The sequence below is a fragment of the Dermacentor variabilis genome, chromosome 5 (genome assembly GCF_050947875.1).
Source record: "Dermacentor variabilis isolate Ectoservices chromosome 5, ASM5094787v1, whole genome shotgun sequence".
Taxonomy (NCBI): Eukaryota; Metazoa; Arthropoda; class Arachnida; order Ixodida; family Ixodidae; genus Dermacentor; species Dermacentor variabilis.
Window position 1 is genome coordinate 158339397 of NC_134572.1, and position 21721 is coordinate 158361117.

The 21721-nt window shown below is 44.2% G+C and overlaps 1 protein-coding gene across 1 annotated transcript; it reads left to right on the forward strand.

Moving 5' to 3' along the window:
* Nucleotides 1–13170: 13170 nt before the first annotated feature.
* On the forward strand, nt 13171–21216 carry LOC142583269 (uncharacterized). Its single transcript, XM_075693665.1, has 3 exons — nt 13171–13946; nt 19312–19463; nt 20730–21216. Exons 1-3 carry the CDS (start codon nt 13303–13305, stop codon nt 20879–20881), a joined length of 948 nt encoding a protein of 315 aa, XP_075549780.1. The 5' UTR covers nt 13171–13302; the 3' UTR covers nt 20882–21216.
* The last annotated feature ends 505 nt before the right edge of the window (nt 21217–21721 follow it).

Sequence of the window (21721 nt, forward strand, 5' to 3'; positions counted from 1 at the left end):
CATAGAGGTATCGAGGGTAATGTACTGGCTGATAAAATGGCCACATCACTCACATCACTAAACACTTTTCCTAGAGCTGCTGTCCCTGTCACAGATCTGAAGCCTTTCTTGCGCAAGAAAGTGCGACAACACTGGCAACGCACGTGGAACGCAGAAATAAACAATAAACTGCACGTTATAAAGCCACAGTTAGGTTTTCGGCCCTCCCCAACAAAATCACGGCGAACAGATGTCCTATTCTGCCGACTCAGAATAGGGCACACATTTGGTACTGACAATTTTCTGCTTACTGGATATGAACCGCCAACCTGTGGCCGATGGGGTGAGAGGCTGACCGTCCTCCACGTCCTCTTGGAGGGTCGCAAAGCCGAATCTGAAAGAAAGAAACATTTTCCTCTTGCATATCGTTATTGCATACCTCTTCACCCAGCTATGTTTCTTGGTAAAGAACCATTTTTCAACACCAAAGTTGTCCTCAGTTTTTTTTAATGAGGTTGTCCTACATGTTATCAGCCCAATAAATTCGCAGCGCATCCTCTTTCCAGAGGATGCCGCTGTGATAGTTGTTTTATATAGCACATGCTTCCAGGCCCTTGTGTCTCAAAGGCTCTAACGAGGCCATGGTGGTCTAGTGAATTTTAAAAACTTATGCATTTTTTATATCGTATCATTATTTTGAAATGCTCCTTAATGCTCTTAGTACACGTCACTTGTTATCGCCATAATTTTATTACACGTACATTTTACGCACTTTACAGTGATTATATTTTAGACCCTGTACAGCCACGTCACATCATCTTCATAGAACCAATCACTCTATTACGAACTCACTAACATTTGCATGGCGCTCTTTGGCCATAGCTGGCCCTTGCACCAATAAAAACCACACATTCATTCATTCATTCTTGGTCATTTGTACAGTCAACGCACGATTTTTAGTACTCCCTAGGGGCCACGAAAACATCCGAAAAATAGGGCTGTTCGACAAAACCACTGCATGTATTTTACTACCCTTAAGGGCTCAAATCGCCACAATCACATCCGAAAAAGCTCTGAATGCCTGCCAGTACACTTACTACGCATATCGGTGCTCGTACTGTGACTAGAGATGGCGAATGCAGGCGTTTATAATCAGCAATACATACTGCGTCCCATTACAATTGCTTCTTCCAACGCTTGTTACGCTTTACCGCAATTCTTTCGCGTGGGCTTCACTACGTAACATTATTCTACTAAGGCGAAGATACCTTTCAGAAACCGCCATTGTGCAACGCGCCGTGCTCGCAGCTAATTTTCCCTGATAGGAGCAGAAATTTCCTCAGTTTTCCCCGAGTATTTACAGAATATTCAAAACCCGTCAGAATTCCCGGTTTTCCCGGTTCGTAGACACCCTGCGTTCAAGAAAAAGCAAAAATGTCCGGCTCACATGGCAGACAGAGTGGACAACATTCTCAAAGTATTATAAAATAAGCAATGAGCTTCCTATCGCCCATGTTCGCTACTCATATACCGTTCAGTGGTATGCTGCATTTTAAACTACGGTTGTATCATTTATGGTTCAGCATGGCAATCTTACATTTGGCATGTTCATCCTGTGCCCAATCACGGACTGTGACTGTCAAGTGGCACTTCATAACACTGCCGATGCAAATTTTACGCAATGACTGCAACGAACCTCCTCTATGTCATTGGAGAGTACTGCTAACCATGTCATACATGTTTAAGGAATTAAGTCATCACCTTAACACATATGGCACAAAATTTCTATAAAGTGTAACTCATGCTCATTATTCAAAGGAACCACACACAACCAAACCACTTGTTTTATGATTTAAATACTGCCGTGTATTAGATATCCCTGACGAGACACCCAATGTCACTAAGAAACGACCAAGACTGCCGCGACGATATTATATGAGATAGTTTTGTGACATTTCACTAATTCTGTCTAAATAATGAAGGCAAGATAATACAAGAATTCCGAAACCATGTCGGTATTGGGTTCGTGACAAAAGAATGCGCATTGTGTGTTAGTGCCTGTCTTTTTCCATATCGAATGCTGAAGTTTATGCCATATTAGAAGCAGTACCAAAATTCATCTCTAATCAACACAAAATGCAATCACCTACACTAATACACTAACTCAGTACATTAAAGACTGTACACCTACAACCTGAGTGTGAATTTCTACTTGGAGGTACTTTAGACACGCTTGTTTTAAACAAACAGGATATAGATCCATCCAATTATGCTGGCTCCCAAACCAGTTGGGGATACCAGGCAACAGAAAGACAGATGACTGCACCTGCTTAGCAGCATACAGAGGCATACAGATGAGTTAAAAATGATAAAACCGCTAAATGCATCTCCAAACGATTTGTATGGAGGTGCCACCAAAATGGTAGCACCACTGAGATTCCTGCGCAGGTAACAAGCTTCATCTCATTCTCATAAAACCCGCGCTTGGTGAATGGAAGATGTGCCATCATCAAGAATTGTTTATTGAGGTTATATTATGCTGACTTTAAATAGGGCACCACGTCTCACACATAACTTTTTACTTAGAAAGGAAGAATCGACATGCGACAAATGCTAGGAAATGTTAACAGTAATATAAGTCCTAATGAAGTTTCCTTGTATCACAACAGAGACAAATACGTTTTCACGAATCATACAACCTGCAAATACCTCTACACCCCCCTTTGATTCTAGTAGATGACCCACTTGTACACATCTGTTATGGTCAACTTTTTACAGGAAACCGATGTCTTAAATACATCTTAGAACAATGCAGCTTTTACTATTTATTATCTAACGCCCTGGGGCTCGTGCAGCATAGCCTTAGTCACTTTTCTGCCAACAAAACTCAATCAACTTACTCATTCATTTTCTGATTCTAGTTGACCTGCTTTGCCAAGGGTTTCGCCTGGTTCTGTGAGCAGGAAGCTGTGAAGTGTCCTATAAATAGTGCCCGTCTCCTTGAATAAGGTTCCTACCACAAGTCATATACATTGCGTCTATACATTACAAATTGCCAGGGTGTCTCCCCCATGAGCACAGCTGAAAAGCCCATACTTCAGGGTCACTTGGCATCTTATCTGCTTCGCGCAGAACACCACAATGAAGTTGCTCCTGTTGTGACTACCCTACTTCCTTCAGCAATTGCTTTGTGCTTTTCAGGGGCAATATTACATCCATTTGAGGAGCTTTGCAACCCGCATTTCGGCACGGTGGCTGGCCAGCAGAGCAGTACGATGTCGTTCGGCCTCGTAGGCTCATGCGATCTCTAGCTCACATTTGGCTGATTTTATCACCGCCAGCGGCTGTCGCAAGCCTTTGCGACATGTGCCACAATAAATGCTCCCCCCCCAGCGCTCGGCATGATGAAGAAAGCATATATACAAAACAGGTGCAGAGGGCTAAAACAGAAACTGTGCATATGAGGGGCAGCTTACATAATGTCCATTAGGAAGTCCAGGCAGAGTCCGTGTTAGTGTGAAAGAGGGGAATGAGTACTCAGGTTGTCGAGGCCGAGAGTGCCGCAGTGGACAAGCAACGTTGGGCATCGACGTATAAAGTGTGGGCAGGTGGCAGACGTTGCAGAAGTGGTGAGTAACGAAAGAGCGCGTAAGCATGTCGCGATCCCATAGGTCATGTTGTCCTGGCGTGTCCGGGAACAGCGCGCCAAACTGGGGACTCAGCCGTGGGCGGAGCAATGCTGCTGCCATACCTCACCAGGATAATCTTGTGCACTGGAAGCGTTCGCTTCGGAAGACATTGAGTGCACTGTCATTGGACGACGCTCAGTGGTGTCAGAAAGCAAGTTGACCTGACCATGTACGACGTTGTGAGGCCTAGTGCCAGTGTGATTATACAGTGCGGTGGATCCTGCTGACCAACAAAGTTTGGTCTTCGTACAGCGTGGTCATTGCTGTGGCCGAGCACTTCCTGCTTATGGTGCGCGCATTGTCGCCGTTGCGAAGGTCGTCAGGGTAGAGGATATATCTCGTAGCGGTGGCCGCAGACGGCATAAGACGGGCCCTCTTGCTGTCGTTTGTTGATGCGGTGGTGCAGGATCAAGCTCAAGTATTGATGCCGCTGCGACCGGTGTGCCTGCATGTATGATTCCTCGCCCTGTAGTTGGTGTTGCGCGTCAAGGGCTCGTGAAATAGCACGTTGTGGGTTGCAGGAGGCATGAGTTCTGCAGGAAGTTAAGACTGTTAAGCCTGTGGTTGTGGAATGGCTTTACGTAGCAGGAGCAATAACCATGTGTTCAGGACGACATACTGGTTGTCTGCCTGCTGGCCAATTTGGCATATGCAGGCAGCTCCACCTGTGGCAAAGAAGGCGCCTTGTCCTCAGTCGTATCTTCCTGGTGGCAGCCTCACAGAAGGCGGCAGCTCATGTTAAAAAGCTCGCAGCCGATGCCGCAGGAGAGACAATAGAGACTTAATTGTCTCTATTGTGCAGCAGTAAGCTGAAATGGATGAAGAAGGTGCCCTTTAGGCCGTCGAATATGTTCCCATCAGGGAGCAGTAGGTCAAGACGCGCGATAACATCTGTTTGAATCTCCCATTTGGAGAGCCGGTACCGTCACAGCTGCGAGTACAGAATATTGACGAATAGCTGAGCCTCGACTTGTACGAACCACATAAGAGGGCTGTGAGAGCGGCAGCTGTAGAAGCGAAAAATTGTACAGCGTCGTTGAGCGCTATTCTTCATCAGCTGACTGGCTCACGTCTGTAGGCAGGGCTGCGTGGCAGCACTGCAAACCCTGTTGCTTGTCCGTATGTTCGAAGTCATCAATTGTACGAGGCTGGTTGATGGAGGAAGTATGCCACAGAATTTATCTGTATTGGGAATAAAGAGCACCGGCCGGCCAGCAAAGCAGCAAGGTGCCATTCAGCCTGGTTGTCTGAAGCATTCTCTAGCTCGTGCCTGACCGATCTTCTTCCTCCTCGGCAGGCATCGCAAGCCTTTGCTACTAGTGCCGCTACAGGCACCTAAATACCATGAGGCAAAAGGTCCTTCTGCGGGCTTTATTAACGCCAAGCCTGATACTGTTGAGATATGCCATGCATTACAGTCCAAGCTTCGCTACCTCAACCCCGTGTGCTTGGCCGTTTCTTCGTCTTCTTCCAGGCATGCCACTATTTCCAACAGGTCCATCATCGCTTCCGAAGCTTGAGGCAGCTGGCAAACACTATCTGAGCATCGGCATCCCTGCTTGTTGTTACGACCATTATTGAAGAGCTGAAGAAACGATAGCCTGTGGCTACTAGAGTTTAAGGTTTTGTATATTCAAAGTTAGGGGATACAAACTGCCGTGCATATAATATATAATGCAAGAAATGAATAAAAAAGGCGTACTAAAGAAAGCAAGCAGGACGTTGGATTTGAATATGCTGCCAAGAGGCTAGTTCATCTTTCATATTTTCTGTAGTTATGCATCTTTCTGACCGCCTTGTTATTTTTCAGACTTGATGCTAACCGCGGCCATATTTGTGCTGCCCACTCTGATGAAGGAACGGATTCAGGCGTTTGTGTGCAGTCGTGTGAGTTCTTTCATTCGTTCAGGGAAAATAGAACACATTAGAATGCACACAGCTGCTGTAAAGTGCAATGGTTCTGCCATGTTCGGTTGTACCTATGCATGTAAACAAGCTATCAACGTTGATCATGATGTATGAGCATAGAAGAGGCACCTTAGGTATAGGCATGTGTTGTATATTTCAAATGCAAGGCATTTTCTCAAACCAGTGATTTATTATAAGCATAAAAGGCCTACTTTGTACCTGTTCTGAAGTTCAGGGAATGCATATTCCCACAGCAGCAGCAAAATTATGCATGAAATAAGCAGCAGTGCAAGGGGCAGCAACTTTCGCTTCCGTTATTTGCATTAGATGTCTTGCTGTCTCATTAAAAGGGCATTTCCTAAACTTCATAATAGGCATAAAGTAGGCATTTTATGCTCATTATAAATCAGTCGTTTTAGAAAATGCCTTGATTGGCAAGAGCAACACATGACTATACCTAAGGTGCCTACGCGATGCCTATTGATGTGAAAATACAAAGATGCGAATTTGAAAACAGGCATAAAACACTTACTGTATTTAAAAAAAAGAGAATGAAAAGTTATGCAGAAAATCTTTTGCGGCATTCGTTGAGAGCAGAAAAACATCTCTAAAGCACTTTCCCAGAGAGCTAAGAAAGCAATTCGTGGGCACCTGTGAATCCGTATAAACTGTGTATGCTCAATACAAACTGGGCTCCTAGCAAAGTCGAGATCACTCATCAGCCCCTGTTGCCTTAGCAATCATTACTTCTCTTTCCTAAAATTTCAAGTTTTACGTCCGCTGAAATATAAGTTAGGCGGAGAAAGTAAATTATGCAGACAGCTGGGGAGCATGAGGCTGTGCACTTCTTGTGCGGCAGTTGCTGCGGTGGAAGAACTGTGCAAGTTCACTGGTAACACAGGATGTACTTTCTGCAGTGTTTGTTCGAGCTCTGTACTTGCATAACGTTTCCAAATAAGTGGTAATTCTGTTTGTGTTATTGTACAAAACGTACTTCCTTGCTAAGCTGCTTCTCAAGATATTTTTCTGGGCACTGTAATACTTAATGTTAAGTGCAAATTCTGAAATTATAACTGCTCATATCAGCATCAATAATATTAGTGAGCTGATTAAAATGCCACTGAAAGTTAATCTTATGAGATTTTTCACTGAAAAAATATTTTGGATAGAAATAAGCAGGACGACAAAAAACATCTATGCCAGATTTTGTTGAAAAAATTGTAAATGATGTACCCTAGTCACATATTTTATTCTGAATATACATTGCTTCTTCTGAATAATATTACTCCTAAGGCCTCTTCAATTCATCGCTCTTCCAGGAGCCTGAAGCGGTGCATGTTGTGCCAACTGTCACCTACACCGGCAACATTCTGCAGACTCAAGATGCAGAATGTTTACGGTCCAACTGGAAGCGCTGGAGATCCACGCACCCAGCATTCTACAAGCTGTCGCCACACAAATGGCACTGCATTGGACCTTCCATATTGTTTTTGTGGAAAGGCACAGAAAACTTTCGACCTTCTGTGCCGCCTGATTGGCATAAGCAGTGGCATCCAAGCGACACACTTGTCCTTGTGGTACAGACCTTGCTGCACCAGTAATGTTGCATAGCATTTATGATGCTTCACAAATAAATTATTTTTCACACACCCCCTCCGCTTTTTTTGTGACATTGTCTTGACCAAGTTGCAGCACGCAACCCTCAGCTAAGGCAGACATTGAGAAGGCTATATATGGAACATGTGAGGATGAAACATTAATCGCCAATGGAGGAACAGTTCTTCCCTGGCAGCACAAAGCTAGTGTAAAAGTTGGTCCTAATGGAGGAAGTGTTGCTCCCCACTGGATCATCTGCGAGAATAAACTGTTCGTCCTTTAAGACAAACTGTTAGTCTGAGGGGGAGGATTGGAAAGGATATAAAGATATAGTCCTTGCGGGAAGTATGTACAAGGATAAATGTTAAGTCCTACAGGACGAACTGTCAGTCTGAGAGGGAGCACTCGAACGATGAACATTTAGTCCTTTGTGGGAGCATGTGCAAGGAGCATCTGTTAGTCCCCTTGGGAGTAACTGCTAGAGGAGGAATAGTTGGTCCTTTTGCAGTTTGTCTCAAAGAGACGAATGCTTGGTCCTTGAGGGACTGATGGTTGTGGCGATGCACTTGCTCCCCAAGGCGACTAACCGCCCTACCCTTTTTAGTCCTTTTTTGGCTTAGATTGTACAGATCACCCTTCCTATAAATAATACCCGAAGCTCCCCAGCTCCGCATCCTCGGCATCTATCTCCAACGCGATGGTGGCGGCCCTACAAAGTAACGTATAACCCAGACCGTCTCGCAAGTGACGCCCATCTTCGGCTGAACCACATCTCACCGACACGGCCTCAAGGAAGACGACGTACCCTCCATCCAAGCACTGGCCGGCAGTCGTCTGGACTTCGCGGCTACCTACCTGCCAATGACGTCGAGAAAGCTGGAAGAGCTGGACGTCCCCCTTCGCACAGCTTATAAACAAGCCCTATGGCTGCCGCTAGTGATGCACAACTTTCGATAAATTATTTTGATACTATCGATACTGTAAAAAAGACTGCCGATAGTATTACTATCACTGGAACTATCCACATTATTACAATATTTCCCTATAAGACTATCGATCCTATGAAATAACCTATTACTGTAAAGGAAAATAAACCCACCTGCGAGTTTTTAACAGGTCATGTAACTTACAACGTCTTCATCCTCAAATATTTACTCCGGCGTATGGGAGCAATACAGCAGCATTCCCTCGTTCCACTCCATTGGCTAGCTGCGGGAGGATTAAGGCTACATGACGCGATTTTACGCCGCTGTAGAATCTAGTTCTCCAGTGAAAACTCCGACAGGGAGTTTTAAATAACTCCCCTCCACCGAAACAGCCTGGTCACGTCTGCAAAGTTTCATTCCGTGACAGCTTTTCGTCAATTTGTTTCCCGTATTTCCTTACAGAAAGTATTATAAGCGTGCCTCAAGCTCACTGTATCTCATCTTCAAGAACGTTAGCTGTGATTACTTTGCTGACAACGATAAATGCAAGTTCAACGTTTTCAAGCACGAAAAAAGGCTTAGATATACCTCGAAGCTCCTCACTGACTCGTGATGTCGGCTCAGGTTCTGACTGTGTTTTCGTGCTGCGTCACCGTGACTTGTGTTCTTCAGTACGTGAGATGCGATTTTTATGTCATTTTGGGTGCATGCTGACAACGTCCGGTGTAATGTTTGAAAGGACTGTGTAGCGATGGGAACAGCAGCCAGTGTTCGAGCGACGACGTCCATGCTAGTCGCACATGAATGACATGCTCCATGTTCGTTGCGGTGCTGTGTTGCCAGTGACAAGTACCGGAGCGCAAGCAACTGTTTTTATGTATCTGTGTAAGGACATCCTCCACAAGAAAAACGATAGGACATACGTATGCGTAATGTAAATAAAGCTTCTCACGGAGCGATGTCAATCGAATTGTTATCGCGCATTTAGGTTTTGGTCACGTCGTTGTTACCGATATTGCGTTAAGAATATGGGCTCTATCCCAGACACTGACTTAGAAGGATGCCTGCTGGCTCCGAGTTTGAGGATTCGCTCGACAGATCAGTGATGCAGCTCCTTTTCACAACCGAGAGAAATTGCTTGGACGCTGAGCAAGTAGTGCGGTCTAGAAAATGTATGACTATGCCTTTTTCGGTGTTACGTCGGCTGCAGAGGGTCATGCTCCCAGGTAATGAATTCTTCCTACGATACCATTATTTCCCACAAATTTCATTTTGCCATGGATCACACGCACTTGCATTTTTCCTTTCTTACTATAACCAATGCGCTACTTCTGCGCCGCGAATGCCGGTAGTGTGCGAAGTCGCTTCAGCTCTCACAGAATGGCATCCTAATTTTGAAATGTTACGCCATTAACATTTTTTCTCCCTATTCCGAATGAACAGTTTTGTGTTGATTAAAGTCTTCTGTTACTTTCAGAGGGGCAGATCTCGTATGAGCGAGCATGTGAGTCGCAATTCTGAGAACAGCACAGCTGCTCGCTAGACGGTTTCGAGGCACACAGTATCGTGGCTATATATACTGGCAGCGTTGCTTCTTGTGCGTCGCGTGTAAGTTGGATATCATTCATAGTTCTGCATTGGGCGTTTCTGAAATTTAATGTATGCCATGATTTATGTGCTTTCATTGACTTGTTTCGTTGAATTCGATGCGGTCTTGTTTGTATATTTCGAAATTTGACCAGTAGCCTCTGCATATAAAAATCTTCATTCAAACTAACGCGATGCCTTCTTTTTATACTCCCATTGCACTTCGAAAAAGCTTCGTCCACTGCAAAGTAAAAAAAAATACAGAAAAGAACTCCCGTGTTCAGCTCGGACGGAGTAAGAATTTTAGTCCTATCATACGGAGCATAATAAAGCCCCAACCGGGGGGTCGCTAGAGGACAAGCATTATGCTCCCACCTGGGAGTTATTTCCGTTTACAGTGTTTTGATAGCAGTATACTATCGATAGTATACTGCTGTGTTTAATAGGTGTCAGTTTGTTACTTTCGAGCATATCACATCAGACATAGTACCAGTTACGTCAGGAGTGCCCCAGGGTTCCGTGCTCGGATCTTTGTTATGTCTCGTATATATTTATGATATAACTGCCAACATAGATTGTAAAATAAAGTTATTCTCGAATGACTGTATCATTTATAGAGAAATTAAAAATGATCAAGTTCACTACTCCCTAACAAATCACTTACCACTATTACAGAATGGTTCTCAGACTGGTATATGATAACAAATGTAAGAAAATCAGCATGTGTGACTATAACGAGGAAAAAGGAACCTTCAGATTTTAGTACATCACAAATGGCACAACTTTGACTAAAGTACATAAATATGAATATCTAGGCTTAGCAGTAAAGCCAGACCTATGGTGGAACGAGCATATTCACCACATTATTTCATCTGCTATAAAAAGTTATTTTTTCTTCGCAGATCACCTTAAGTGGCACCCTTGTCAACAAAACTCCTGAGATACAAAACATTCGTTAGGCCGATCCTCGAATACGGAAACACTGTATGGTTCCCTCATACCCAGACTAACATGAAGAAAATAGAAACAGTACAAAGGAAGGCCATTAGATTTATCCATAACAAATTTAGACGGGAATACTCTCCTTCTAACCTTTTAGCTATTTCTGGGCTTCTTATGCTCGAAGCACGAGCGAGACAGGCACGTTTAAATTTTTTTTCATGAACTCCTGCATAATTACTTCAGAATTGACAGTCAGATTATATTTCTTATTCACAAACACGACCTACCAGGCACAAACATACACATGCTTTACTAGAGTATAAATGTAGTAATTATATGTTTAAACATTCGTTTTTCCCGGTTGCCCTCCGCAAATGGAATAGCTTAACGCCTCTCACCACTAACACCAAGCCACTGTCTCAGTTTGAATTAAAAATTGAAAAAAAATTTTCTTGCAGCTTCAAATTCATAGTGCTATTATCAGGTCATGCAAACCAGCGTGTACTTGTACCCTCTGTAAGTAGTGCTGTATGTAGCGTATAATGCCTGAATTGCCATTTATTCTCTTTTGAATATTAGCAGGTACTTGTATTTGTTGTATACATTATGTAGCGCAAGCTGTCTATGTGTAGACTGCAAATTTGATGTTATACATGTGTTTCTTGATTTTTAACATGATCAGCGTTCTTTGTATATGTACATATACATGGTGCACACCTGCTATGGTCTCAGTAGAGACTGGCAGTATTGTAAATAAATAAATAGGTTAAGTTAATTCGCTTTTGACAGTGCATTAATAGTTTTTTTTTAAATTATTGGCCACTTGACATTACAAAATACCCGCCATTGTTGCTCAGTGGCTATGGTGTTGGGCTGCTGAGCAAGAGGTCGCGGGATCGAATCGCGGCCCCAGCTGCCGTATTTCGATGGGGGCGAAATGCGAAAACACCCGTGTACTTAGATTTAGGTGCCCGTTAAAAACCCCAGGTGGTCCAAATTTCCGGAGTCCCCCACTACGGCATGCCTCATTATCAGAAAGTGGTTTTGGCACCTAAAACCCTATAATTTTTTTATTGCTAAAAAATATCATGCGATAACTGACCGTCAATAACACTGTTCATGCAGTTGCGAACATGGCAATGTCTCCAAGTTTATGTTGCAGTGCCACGCGTGGTGAATTGCGCAATATTACACTATCGACAGTGCACTGTAAATAGTGTACCATCGAAAGTGCGTTTTCGATGGCACTATCCATTGTTTGGATGTAATCGATTATTTCATAATGACTGAGCTATCAATAGTATCAGTAATACTATCAACAGTTTTACATCCCTAACTGCCAACAGGCCCTGCCACCCTCTGACTGATGGCTGTTGGTGTGGATAACACCTCGAGATCAATTATTCGAACTTACATGACCAGCCAACGGGTTGACGTGGCTCTCACCAGAGAGGGCCTCACAAGTATTCCAACGAATGGGGTATCCCACACAAGTCCCCGTACATGCAAGCACCCACACTAAGTAAAGCAAGCTTTGGCTTTCAGTCACCTCGGGAAACGAAGCATGTTATTTGAATTTTCAGCCTGTACACGAGCATGTTAACAACAACAGGACAGCGTTTTGTATGCTCAGACCCTCCTACGTTGCGGCTTTAATAGCTACGGTCACAGGTTCCTCGAAAATGCACCACTTTATCAGGTCCCGAGGCCTGCAAAGTTCTGACGCAGACTGCATGCACATTACTTTGTTCTGGCTTCATTGCGTTTTCATTTGCCTAGCTTGGCGATGCTATAATACATAAAGGTGCATAGAACAACTTGTTTTTTTTTCATCCGCCAATTTGGTCGATGCCCTTGCGCAGAATAAAGAGATTCGATATAGACACGCCCGTATATTGTTTTTTGCCAATTTATTGCATTTAAAGAACAATAAACTGAAATCTGAAACTATGTAAAGTGCGGTGCGCCACCTTTAAACTCGCGCTTATCATAAAACATTAGAGGCTGAATTACACGCCAGTGCACCTTTACACGCAGAGTAATAAGCAACGTCAATACAAGTATGCCCCTTTAAATACTTATGCAAAATGCCTTGGGTATAGCAAGTAACTTCCCACCAGCCATTTTTTCCTGCCGCCTCTACCTTCCTTGTGTGAACGCGATCCAATGTCATGTTTCTACGTTAGCTATCTGAATACCGCACTATTTTTCATGAACTACAAACAACGGGCAAGCCCGAATCACAGCTTTTCCGCAATCTATCGCTGTTTTCTTTCGCGGGCGCCGCCACTCGCGCGTCACAGTGCTAAGATTTCAATGTGTGATTCCGCGAAATTTGCACTCGCATTTTGGCAAGCCACTACGAACCTTGAGACACGCTCAAGGTTTCCCGTATCTGCTGCCGGCGGGCTATTATTCGGAAGCGTTTTCCAAGAGCGCAGTTTCAGCGCAAGCAGCTCGGGCTGCAATCGGAACTGCGCGCTAAGAGCTATCTTCAATTCCAGCGAAAGCGGCGCGTCGACACCCGACCACCCTTTATCTGTAGCCGTTTTTTCCGAGTCTTGCAGCTCAAGTTTTGCACTCATCGCGTTGTCGAGGGCGCGGCCGTCTCATAAAGATTTCCGCTGTGGTTCGCTACCGTGCAAAAATTATAAGCTTTACGAAAAACGAAGATCATGAAACGTGGCCAGTTTACTGTTTTGGTATTCGCCGTTGCTGCAGCGGCGATTGGGGTTCTTGCCCACCAGCCGTCGTGCGTCGACCCGCGCGAGACAGACTACGAATTCTACCGCTGCCTCAACTTCCGCAGCCCCGACGACTTCTCTTCGCAGCTCATTCGTCCTCAACTTCGCCCCGACTTGACGTTCGTTCTCAAGAACAGTAGCTTGAGCCACCTGCCCGCCGGAGCGTTCACGCAGATAAACGCCTCCGTCCTGGAACTGTACAACGTGCATCTCGACAGTTTCTCCCGGCCAGGAGAGAATCCTTTCGAAGGACTGCAAAGTTCTCTCAGGAAGATCATTTTAAGCGAAGGCACCACAGTACCGACTTCATGGGCCCCTTTTTCATCTCTCGAACAGCTGAAGACAGTCCGCATTTCCGAAGCGAAAAACTTGGTGCTTTCAAGAAGTTTCAATGAGCTGCCACAAAGCGTGAAGGTTATCAACATCGCCTTCTCGGACATCGCCTCGGTTGACGAGGACTGGGTGTCGAATCTGGTGAACCTAGAAGTTGTCGGCATTCGTCATTGCAATCTGCGAGTGTTCTACCGTTCAATGCTTCCGAGACCAGCGCCCAAGTTGTGGAGGATCGACCTCTAGTAAGTGTCATGCAGGATCAACCACTGGATATTGTACAACATTTACATAAACTTCAGATGGCGCCAACTACAGGTAGTTGAGGACATAAAATCAGCAGTGACGTCGGCCCCAGTACATTTGCCGCTTGAGTGCAACTTGAGATTATTACGCCTGTTTTCATTGAGGTCCATACTCTAAAAACATTTTGTTTTCGCCCATTACGATCCAAATTAGTATTCGTCCATGTCACACACAAAGCTGTAAAGGAAGTAATAAAGGTATTATTAGTGGCACGTTACACATGTTATTTGGGGCCAGTGACTAGGCAGAAGGTGCTGATCTCCTTGTAGCTCTACTGAACTGCCAAAGCAGCATAAGAGTCAAGGCGGGGAAATGATATGATTCAATATAAATATTTTTCTGCTTTAGCATTTGGCCAATCACTGAAACTGTAGGATATTCGTTATGTGGTGGCTTCAAATATTGTTTCTGCGGGAATACAACTAACTGTTGTTAGGCATATTCCAATGGTAAAATTTCTGCATCTAATGCTAATATATGATAAATATAGCCACCCATCAAACATCCGGTCGAATGTGGAATATTTTCTCACTTTTAACGCAACAGGAAATTCAAGCTTGGGCGAAACTCTGTAAAAGAACAAGAAAGTAAGCTGATCTATATTCACACACGTATATAACAGAGTTCACAGTTAGCCGTGCGGAAAACTGAGTAACTCATAAACGATAAACAATTGCTTCGATTTATCTGAGGCACCATGGTAATAACAGTAACGAAACACGGGAACAGCATGTAACCAGAAGCATTTAGTGTTGGGTTTGCTGAAGGAGAGAAATGTGATCGTACTGCATAGCACATTGATTGAAAGGGTAAAATACGTTGTGAGTCGGGCCAAATATTAAATCGGAGCAAATTTGTATATAGAATGCTTGAAAACACGTCAATCTTTCTGCTTGACCGGAAATTATTCAGCAATATTTACCTTCAACATGCCTTTGTTAATTAGAGACTGGGCCCGAATTCACAAAACGTCTTTACGCTGAAAGCGTTCGTGCCAACTAATCGCGATGCAGGGCACATTATTGGCGAAGGCGATCCGCGAATGTCAGCACTCACGAACGAAAAGTGTTGTGAATTCGACTCCTGAAGTTCCCGCATCACAGCCGCAGCTGTTACGCAGCAGTATTACGATTCCCTTCACATCCATTGTTACGTTTCTCTCGAGTGACCAATAAGTATTAAAGCCCTTATGACTTCGAGAGCAACGAATATTTGAAGACTTAGAATGGTAAGCTTTTAATCGAGTACGAATCGAATAGCCAGCGATATTGACACGTGTACTTGTTTGTCTTTATCGGCCCATAGGTTTCACTGTCTAAGAAATGTTATCGCAAAGCGCAGGACGCGCCTACATGTATCGGAAATTTCTGGATTGTTGTCGACACTTCCAACCGCTGTCTGTGACCGAACCTTCTGTAATCTGATTGCATGTGTGCGCGACGCGAATGATGTAGAATTTTGTGGAAGGCACGCGCCTCCCAGCGATTACTCTGGAATATTGCACGACTGATGCATACAAGTCGACGCGCTTGACCCGCTGATCAGATTTTTGACTATCGCCGACTGTGTTCGCCGCTATCGTTGTGCGTTAAGTGTAGCCTGTCTTTGTGGGCACAGGTTCGCCCAATAAAAGCTAGTTTTCTCTTTCACAGTATTGCTACTGTGTTCTTTAACGTCACTACCACGTGACAATATTTCGAATCGTATTCGAAATTTTGAATATTCCTGCAAACCAGCTTTAATACAAAAAAATGCTTGCCTACTGCTGTCAAAACTTCTTTTCATTACCAATATGAGACCTCGTAGCCTTGCAGTGATGGCAACGTGTTTGCGTGCATCAGTAACGTGTTTCACTTAACTTAATTATTTCAAAACCGTCGCACACGCTGCATATCTCTGTCTCTCTCTTTCTCTCTCTCTCTCTCTATCTCTCTCGCTCTCTCTGTATGTGTGTGTGTGTGTGTGTGTGTGTGTGTGTGTGTGTGTGTGTGTGTGTGTGTGTGTGTGTGTGCGTGTGTGTGTGTGTGTGTATGTGTGTGTGTATGTGTGTGTGTGTGTGTGTGTGTGTGTCTCAAACGTCGCCAGTTCAACGTCATGTTATTTTTATATTTTTGCACTATGCCGTTTACAAGTTCTATCACGTAAAGTCCTAACACGTAAAATTAGTCCAATCTGTCATAATTGCAATCTCCTCACATAAAATTTACGTAACCGCCGACGCAAGCATCAGGTGATGACCCACAGCGTTGTCTGAACAGCCCAATGAAACGCTCTCCTTCTTTATGGAAGGTCACTTTTGTTTGCTTTAAAACAAATAACATTGCCCACATTGAGCGGTGTTTCTTATCTAATTGTCTGACAAGAGGCGAGGTGTACGCTGCAATGTAAAAGGTTTCAATGAGGCCTAGCCACCGCAGGGAAAATGGATAACCGGATAAGGAGGGTGCTGCCGGCGCCTGCGATTGGTGTGCTTCCCCTTACTTAGCTGGCGGTGGCTGGTCGAAATTCGTGGTGGCGTGCAACGGAAGGTTAAGAATGCCGCAACAAGGGATCCTAAGAAAAGAAGAATTGACAGAGTGATGTCGTATACTTGCCCACAGCGCTGGATAAAGATATACTGCCACGCAACAAGTTTTGTTATAGCAAATAAGTCCTTGTTCTCCGGCAGGTGCGAGTAGTCAGTGCCTGATCGACCGGCAGGCAGCCACCTTCTATTCCTCTCGGAAGGGGACAGTGATCGGCTAGCAAGAAAATTTTCAGGGGCTAAATTCACATACCTTTTCGTTCGTAAGCGGTTTTTTTGTCACCAGCTGATCGCCTTCACTAATGGTATGCCCAGCAGTAGGATTGCCTGGAATTTGCTGTTACGAACCCTGTCTAAGAGCCTTTTGTAAATGTGACACCAGTTTTGTTCGGCGCATTGATGCATCTTCAAACGGGTAAACGTCATTTTGTCGAGGTGAGTTTTCGCGGCTTTATGACGTCGCGTGAAAGACAGGCGAAGTGGGCGCAGCCCGAAACCTTTTGACCAATAGCAGAGGGCTACTGGCGAAAAGACATCGAATCAGAAATAATCATTTTTCTTTTGCTCGGTCAATTCATACGCAATCCGTATGTACACGTCATGCTAGATCGAAAGCTATCGCGGTTCTTGTGACGTTGCGTGAAAGATGGGCGAAGTGGGGGCGGCCCGAAAATATTTTCACCAATCGTGTACGGCTGTTTGCAGAATTGGAATAGACAACTTTGGAATATATTTACGTTATATCGCCCATGAAAGCACGAAATGAGGCGGATGCACATTGAGACGTCTGCGCCGTCATGTCACTAAGGTAAAGGCAATGTAGAATGTGTTTGTCGAGAGAAGAACGAGGACGAGTATCGGAATATATTTAAGAATTATATATATCCTGTGTCACTATCTACATTCCCATTTTGAAGTTTGCACAAAGAATGGTCACTTCCCAGTGGCGCGCACGTAATGGACAAAGGAAATCAAAACAAGTCTATCAAAGAAGCCATTGAATTTCATGCGCTATTCCACTAAAAGCTTTGCGTGCCTATACAGGTACACACGTGCGCAAAAGTATACGTACGAGGGATTGCGCGATAAAACTCATTTTCTGCTCTGTCAGTTCATGGAACTTAAAGACTGCAGTCGAAACTTGGAATTACGAATTTTCTAGTGCGCCCATCAGTTTCCGTTTATGTATGGTAATATGGAATAAGTTTTCTTTCGGTGACCCTCTGGTCCGTATACTTTCGCTCACGGGTGTACCTATCAGTGTACATATATGTAGAGGTTTGGTGTCGCGATTTATTATATCGTTGCCCAGAACACAGGTGCGCTAACTGGCACGGCTTCCTCGGTCAGTAAGAGTTCTACTGTAGACATTTGCGGTAGCTTGCATTTGGCACTCAGTGCCACGTACCAACACAAACGCACCCTTATATGTACAACAGAAGAAAAAATACCGAGGGTCTCGACTTTATTAAACATGACGATATAAAGCTAATAGACGAATTAAACCAAGGAAACTATAGGGAAAATTGGCTGGAGTTGAAATTGAAATATAGAAAATAAAGAAGGGGAAATTGAGAAATGAAAGAGGACGAAAACGATAAATTGCCGGTGGTAGGAGCCGAACCAACAACCTTCGCATGACGCTACCGCGGCGGCTATCAGTCCCGCCGCTATCTTCGGTATTTATGTTAGGGCTAGATCTAGTAAACCTGCCGGATCAATAGCCGTAACCGTACAATCACAGCTCAATGCATGCGTGATGCGCAGGTTGTTAATTCAGATCCCATCGGTTACATGTTACCTTTTCATCGACCTTCATTTTCCCTTTTCATCATTAGTTATTACATTTTCAAAGTTAAGCCATTGTCTCTTGGCTTGATATGGTCACCATATATCCATAAATTTGCTATCACAACATGTTCGGGTACATACGGACCGAGCACTAGCAGCACAGACGCGAAGTTTATGAGTAGGAAGTTATTCTAGGAAAGTATTGCTTTAAATAAACATTCACCTGTAGAACATAAATATGCCGTACATTGAGATCAGAAGACATTGCAGAGAGCGGGGAAGCACGGAATAATGTCCAACAGCTGCGCCTCTGGCCGAGCTTGACACATGTGACGGGAAATCTTACCTGTGTGCTGAGCTGCTGATCTGTCTGAGCGCTATACACCGACTTACACTTTATGGAAACTGGCTCACTACATTCCCCAAGCCAGAGAAGCTGTGAGCGCGATGCATTCCTGTTGCGTCACGAAACGTTACGTGGGACATCACAGCATCTCCAAATTTAAAAGCTGCGAGGAAGCCGAACCATCGGGCTGTACGGCGATGAGCGTATACGAACGGTGCGTGTAACACTCTCCGTCTCGCGGTTAAGTGGCATAATAGCGGGGAGCCGGCTGAGTGGGGAGCGCCGACTATGTTACTTAGACGGTGTGAAGCTGACTGCCTTCTATAGGGAAGTCAACCAGTTAGCGCCATATGTTTGCCTTCCATCATCAGTCCTGCAATATACCGGACCTGTAACCGACGACCTTGGTTTTGTGCTTAGCAAAATAAACGGAAACATTTAAGCCCTTCGTTCAATTTTCACATAAACTTTGAAATACCAAGCCAGTGATCCAAACGTGTCGCTCCTGAATGAGTTTGTTCATTGGTCATGAGTTCATTGATCTGCGGACTGATATAACGAGCTTCATCCTGCTAAGGACGACAGCCGATAAAAAAAGCAGAATTTTTTTATTTAAAAGATACTCCTTTGTTGTTTCCTTCAGCAAGAACAATTTGACGTCCCTTCCTCAAGACTTCAGCGTTGACATGCCCCTCCTGCGATCGGTCACGGTCGAGCACAACCATATCACCACGTTTCACCCGGAAACGTTTGCTCCTCTGGCTCTCGACGAGGTCAACAGGGTTCGCTTCATCGGTGAGCAAAATATAAAATTGGTGTATAGTGTGGTAACATATGATGCACCTAATACACTCAACTTGCCTTGACAACAGCTTGTGGGAAGCGCGTTGTTTCCGAAGTAACGTTCAACGCGGAATCAATGTGTAATTAATGGAAAACTGAACAGTTCTTTAAGCATTGGTAATGACACTAGAGCAGAAAGGCACGAGGGAAGTGTTTGGCGTGTGCTCGTTTGATTTTTCCGTAACTTTGCGCAGAGCAAAAACATATAACCAGTAGCTCAGACTGACCGCTGTGTATTCCTTAGTTTAAAATTTATCTCTCTCTCATATAACATTTATCATTGCTTATCGGTATAACCTCCGGATCGGTTCAAAGCACTCCATTCATTTCTACAGGTGTGATATACGCAACAATATTCAGTCTTTTTTCGGCAGACCTACTATATCCAACACACCTATAGTATTCAGCACAGCTATCAGAGCTGGTCTCGTTTCCACTGAAGTTATGTTTATTCAAGAAAGTAACGAATTGCAAATATTGCAGATATTGCATATGAGTAGATTTCTAGGGCAACGTTTCCAGTATCAACATTATCATGAATACGTGTGTTTTCCCTGCGAATCAAAAGCAAAGCGCGGGCCATATTTGTGAACGGCAAGAGAATATTATTCTTTTATAATTTGAAGGATAAAACAGGGAAGCGTTTAGCTCCTTCATACCGCTACATTACTCTTTCAGATGTATACTTCCATTTTAAGAAGATTGTATATCAATGGATAGAATAAAAGCCACGAGAACCCCCTCTGCGCTAGAAATACTGCAGCAATTACTCAAGTCTTACGTAACCTTTTCACAGAATCTTAACACGTCTTGATTTTTATATGCACGAAACTCCTACACATGTTGCAATATACCATTCTTGTTTCATTTAGAATCAGATATTATCGTATTTCTTTGGGTAAACAATTCGTACACCGCGGACGGCGCACGGTGTCAACATACATAAAGTGACTTGGTGGGAGGATTTAAAGTAATCGTTGCCGCTCATCATTGCTTTCTAGGTCCTTTCTGGCATAGTAATAGCAAAAGCTGACCTAAATTAGAGGTGTAATATATCATTCTCCATTAGGTCAACATTTTCTTAGTGCTCCTTTAAAAAACGCTTGACTTCATTATTTAGAGACGGATAGTTCCGGTACAAAACTGTCTCCGTCTATTACTTGCACACCATTTTCTGACTCTTGATTTGTTTCTTTTCTTTACCTGCTCACCGAACAGGAAATCCCCTGCATTGCGACTGCAAGCTGAAATTTGCCCTGCAATACCCACCCAGTTGGCTGAATGCCAATTGCGAAACTCCACAGGCGCTGAAGGACCAGCCGCTTAAGGATCTCACCGAGGGACAGCTGACTTGCGCCGACGGTGCATGAGTTCGTGTAACGAACCTCGCCCTCGAAACTTTACACAGAAGGTGACATTTGTGCAGAACAGGTGCTGCCAATGCTGAAAAATTCAGGGCCCATTTTCTATAATTTAGTTACCAAAGGATTTATGTCACGATTATTCAATTATCCTTCTGGTTTAGCCGATATGCTGAGCATGAGAAACTCCTGTTACCGGGAGCTTCTAAAAATACCAATACCCGTTGAATTCGCTCGAGGTTTGTGATGCTTTGTGTAGTGCTCGCTAGTGGTCACTCAATAAAGTGGTCATGCCTATCCGAGCCGTTTGTTCTTATGAGAAAATAAACAATTAGATGAGTTGACGACGGTCTTTTGTAGGCTTACTCACAGCGCCACCAAGCTGATGGGCTAATGGCACAACTGGAGTTTAAGGCCTTCCTCCGCTACAGTATTGCAGTTTTCGTCATCTTCTTGGGGAACACATTGCCTTCTCCTGAAGCACCGCCCCGGTTTATGCGCATATGTTAGGACGAGTCAAGTGCAGCTTGAACTTAGATACACGGACGACTTCGCTTGAAGCTGCTGCGTATATCAAAGTGGATTGCCCGGGAAAATGTCCGTACAGCGTCATCTTTTGACTCAGCGCGCGATATGTATCATGAAAGAAGAGCATCTCAGAGAGCCACGTGAGGCTCCTGTGCGTCAAAGCAGCATGAGCACACAGGGTGTGTAGAGCGGGTGCCTAATTCCAGTGATCATAAATATGTTTCCAGTCAGAGACATAAGATGTTCAAAAGCGCAGGGTGTAATGACGCTGAGCAGGTACTCCGAGTTGCCGCTTCTAATAACCACGCCTGTTGGGCATCT

Coding starts and splice junctions, on each gene's coding strand:
- LOC142583269 (XM_075693665.1), top strand. CDS start 13,303: ATGAAACGTGGCCAGTTTACTGTTTTGGTATTCGCCGTTGCTGCAGCG. Junction 13,947..19,311: donor TTGTGGAGGATCGACCTCTA/GTAAGTGTCATG, acceptor TGTTTCCTTCAG/CAAGAACAATTTGACGTCCC. Junction 19,464..20,729: donor CAACAGGGTTCGCTTCATCG/GTGAGCAAAATA, acceptor CTCACCGAACAG/GAAATCCCCTGCATTGCGAC.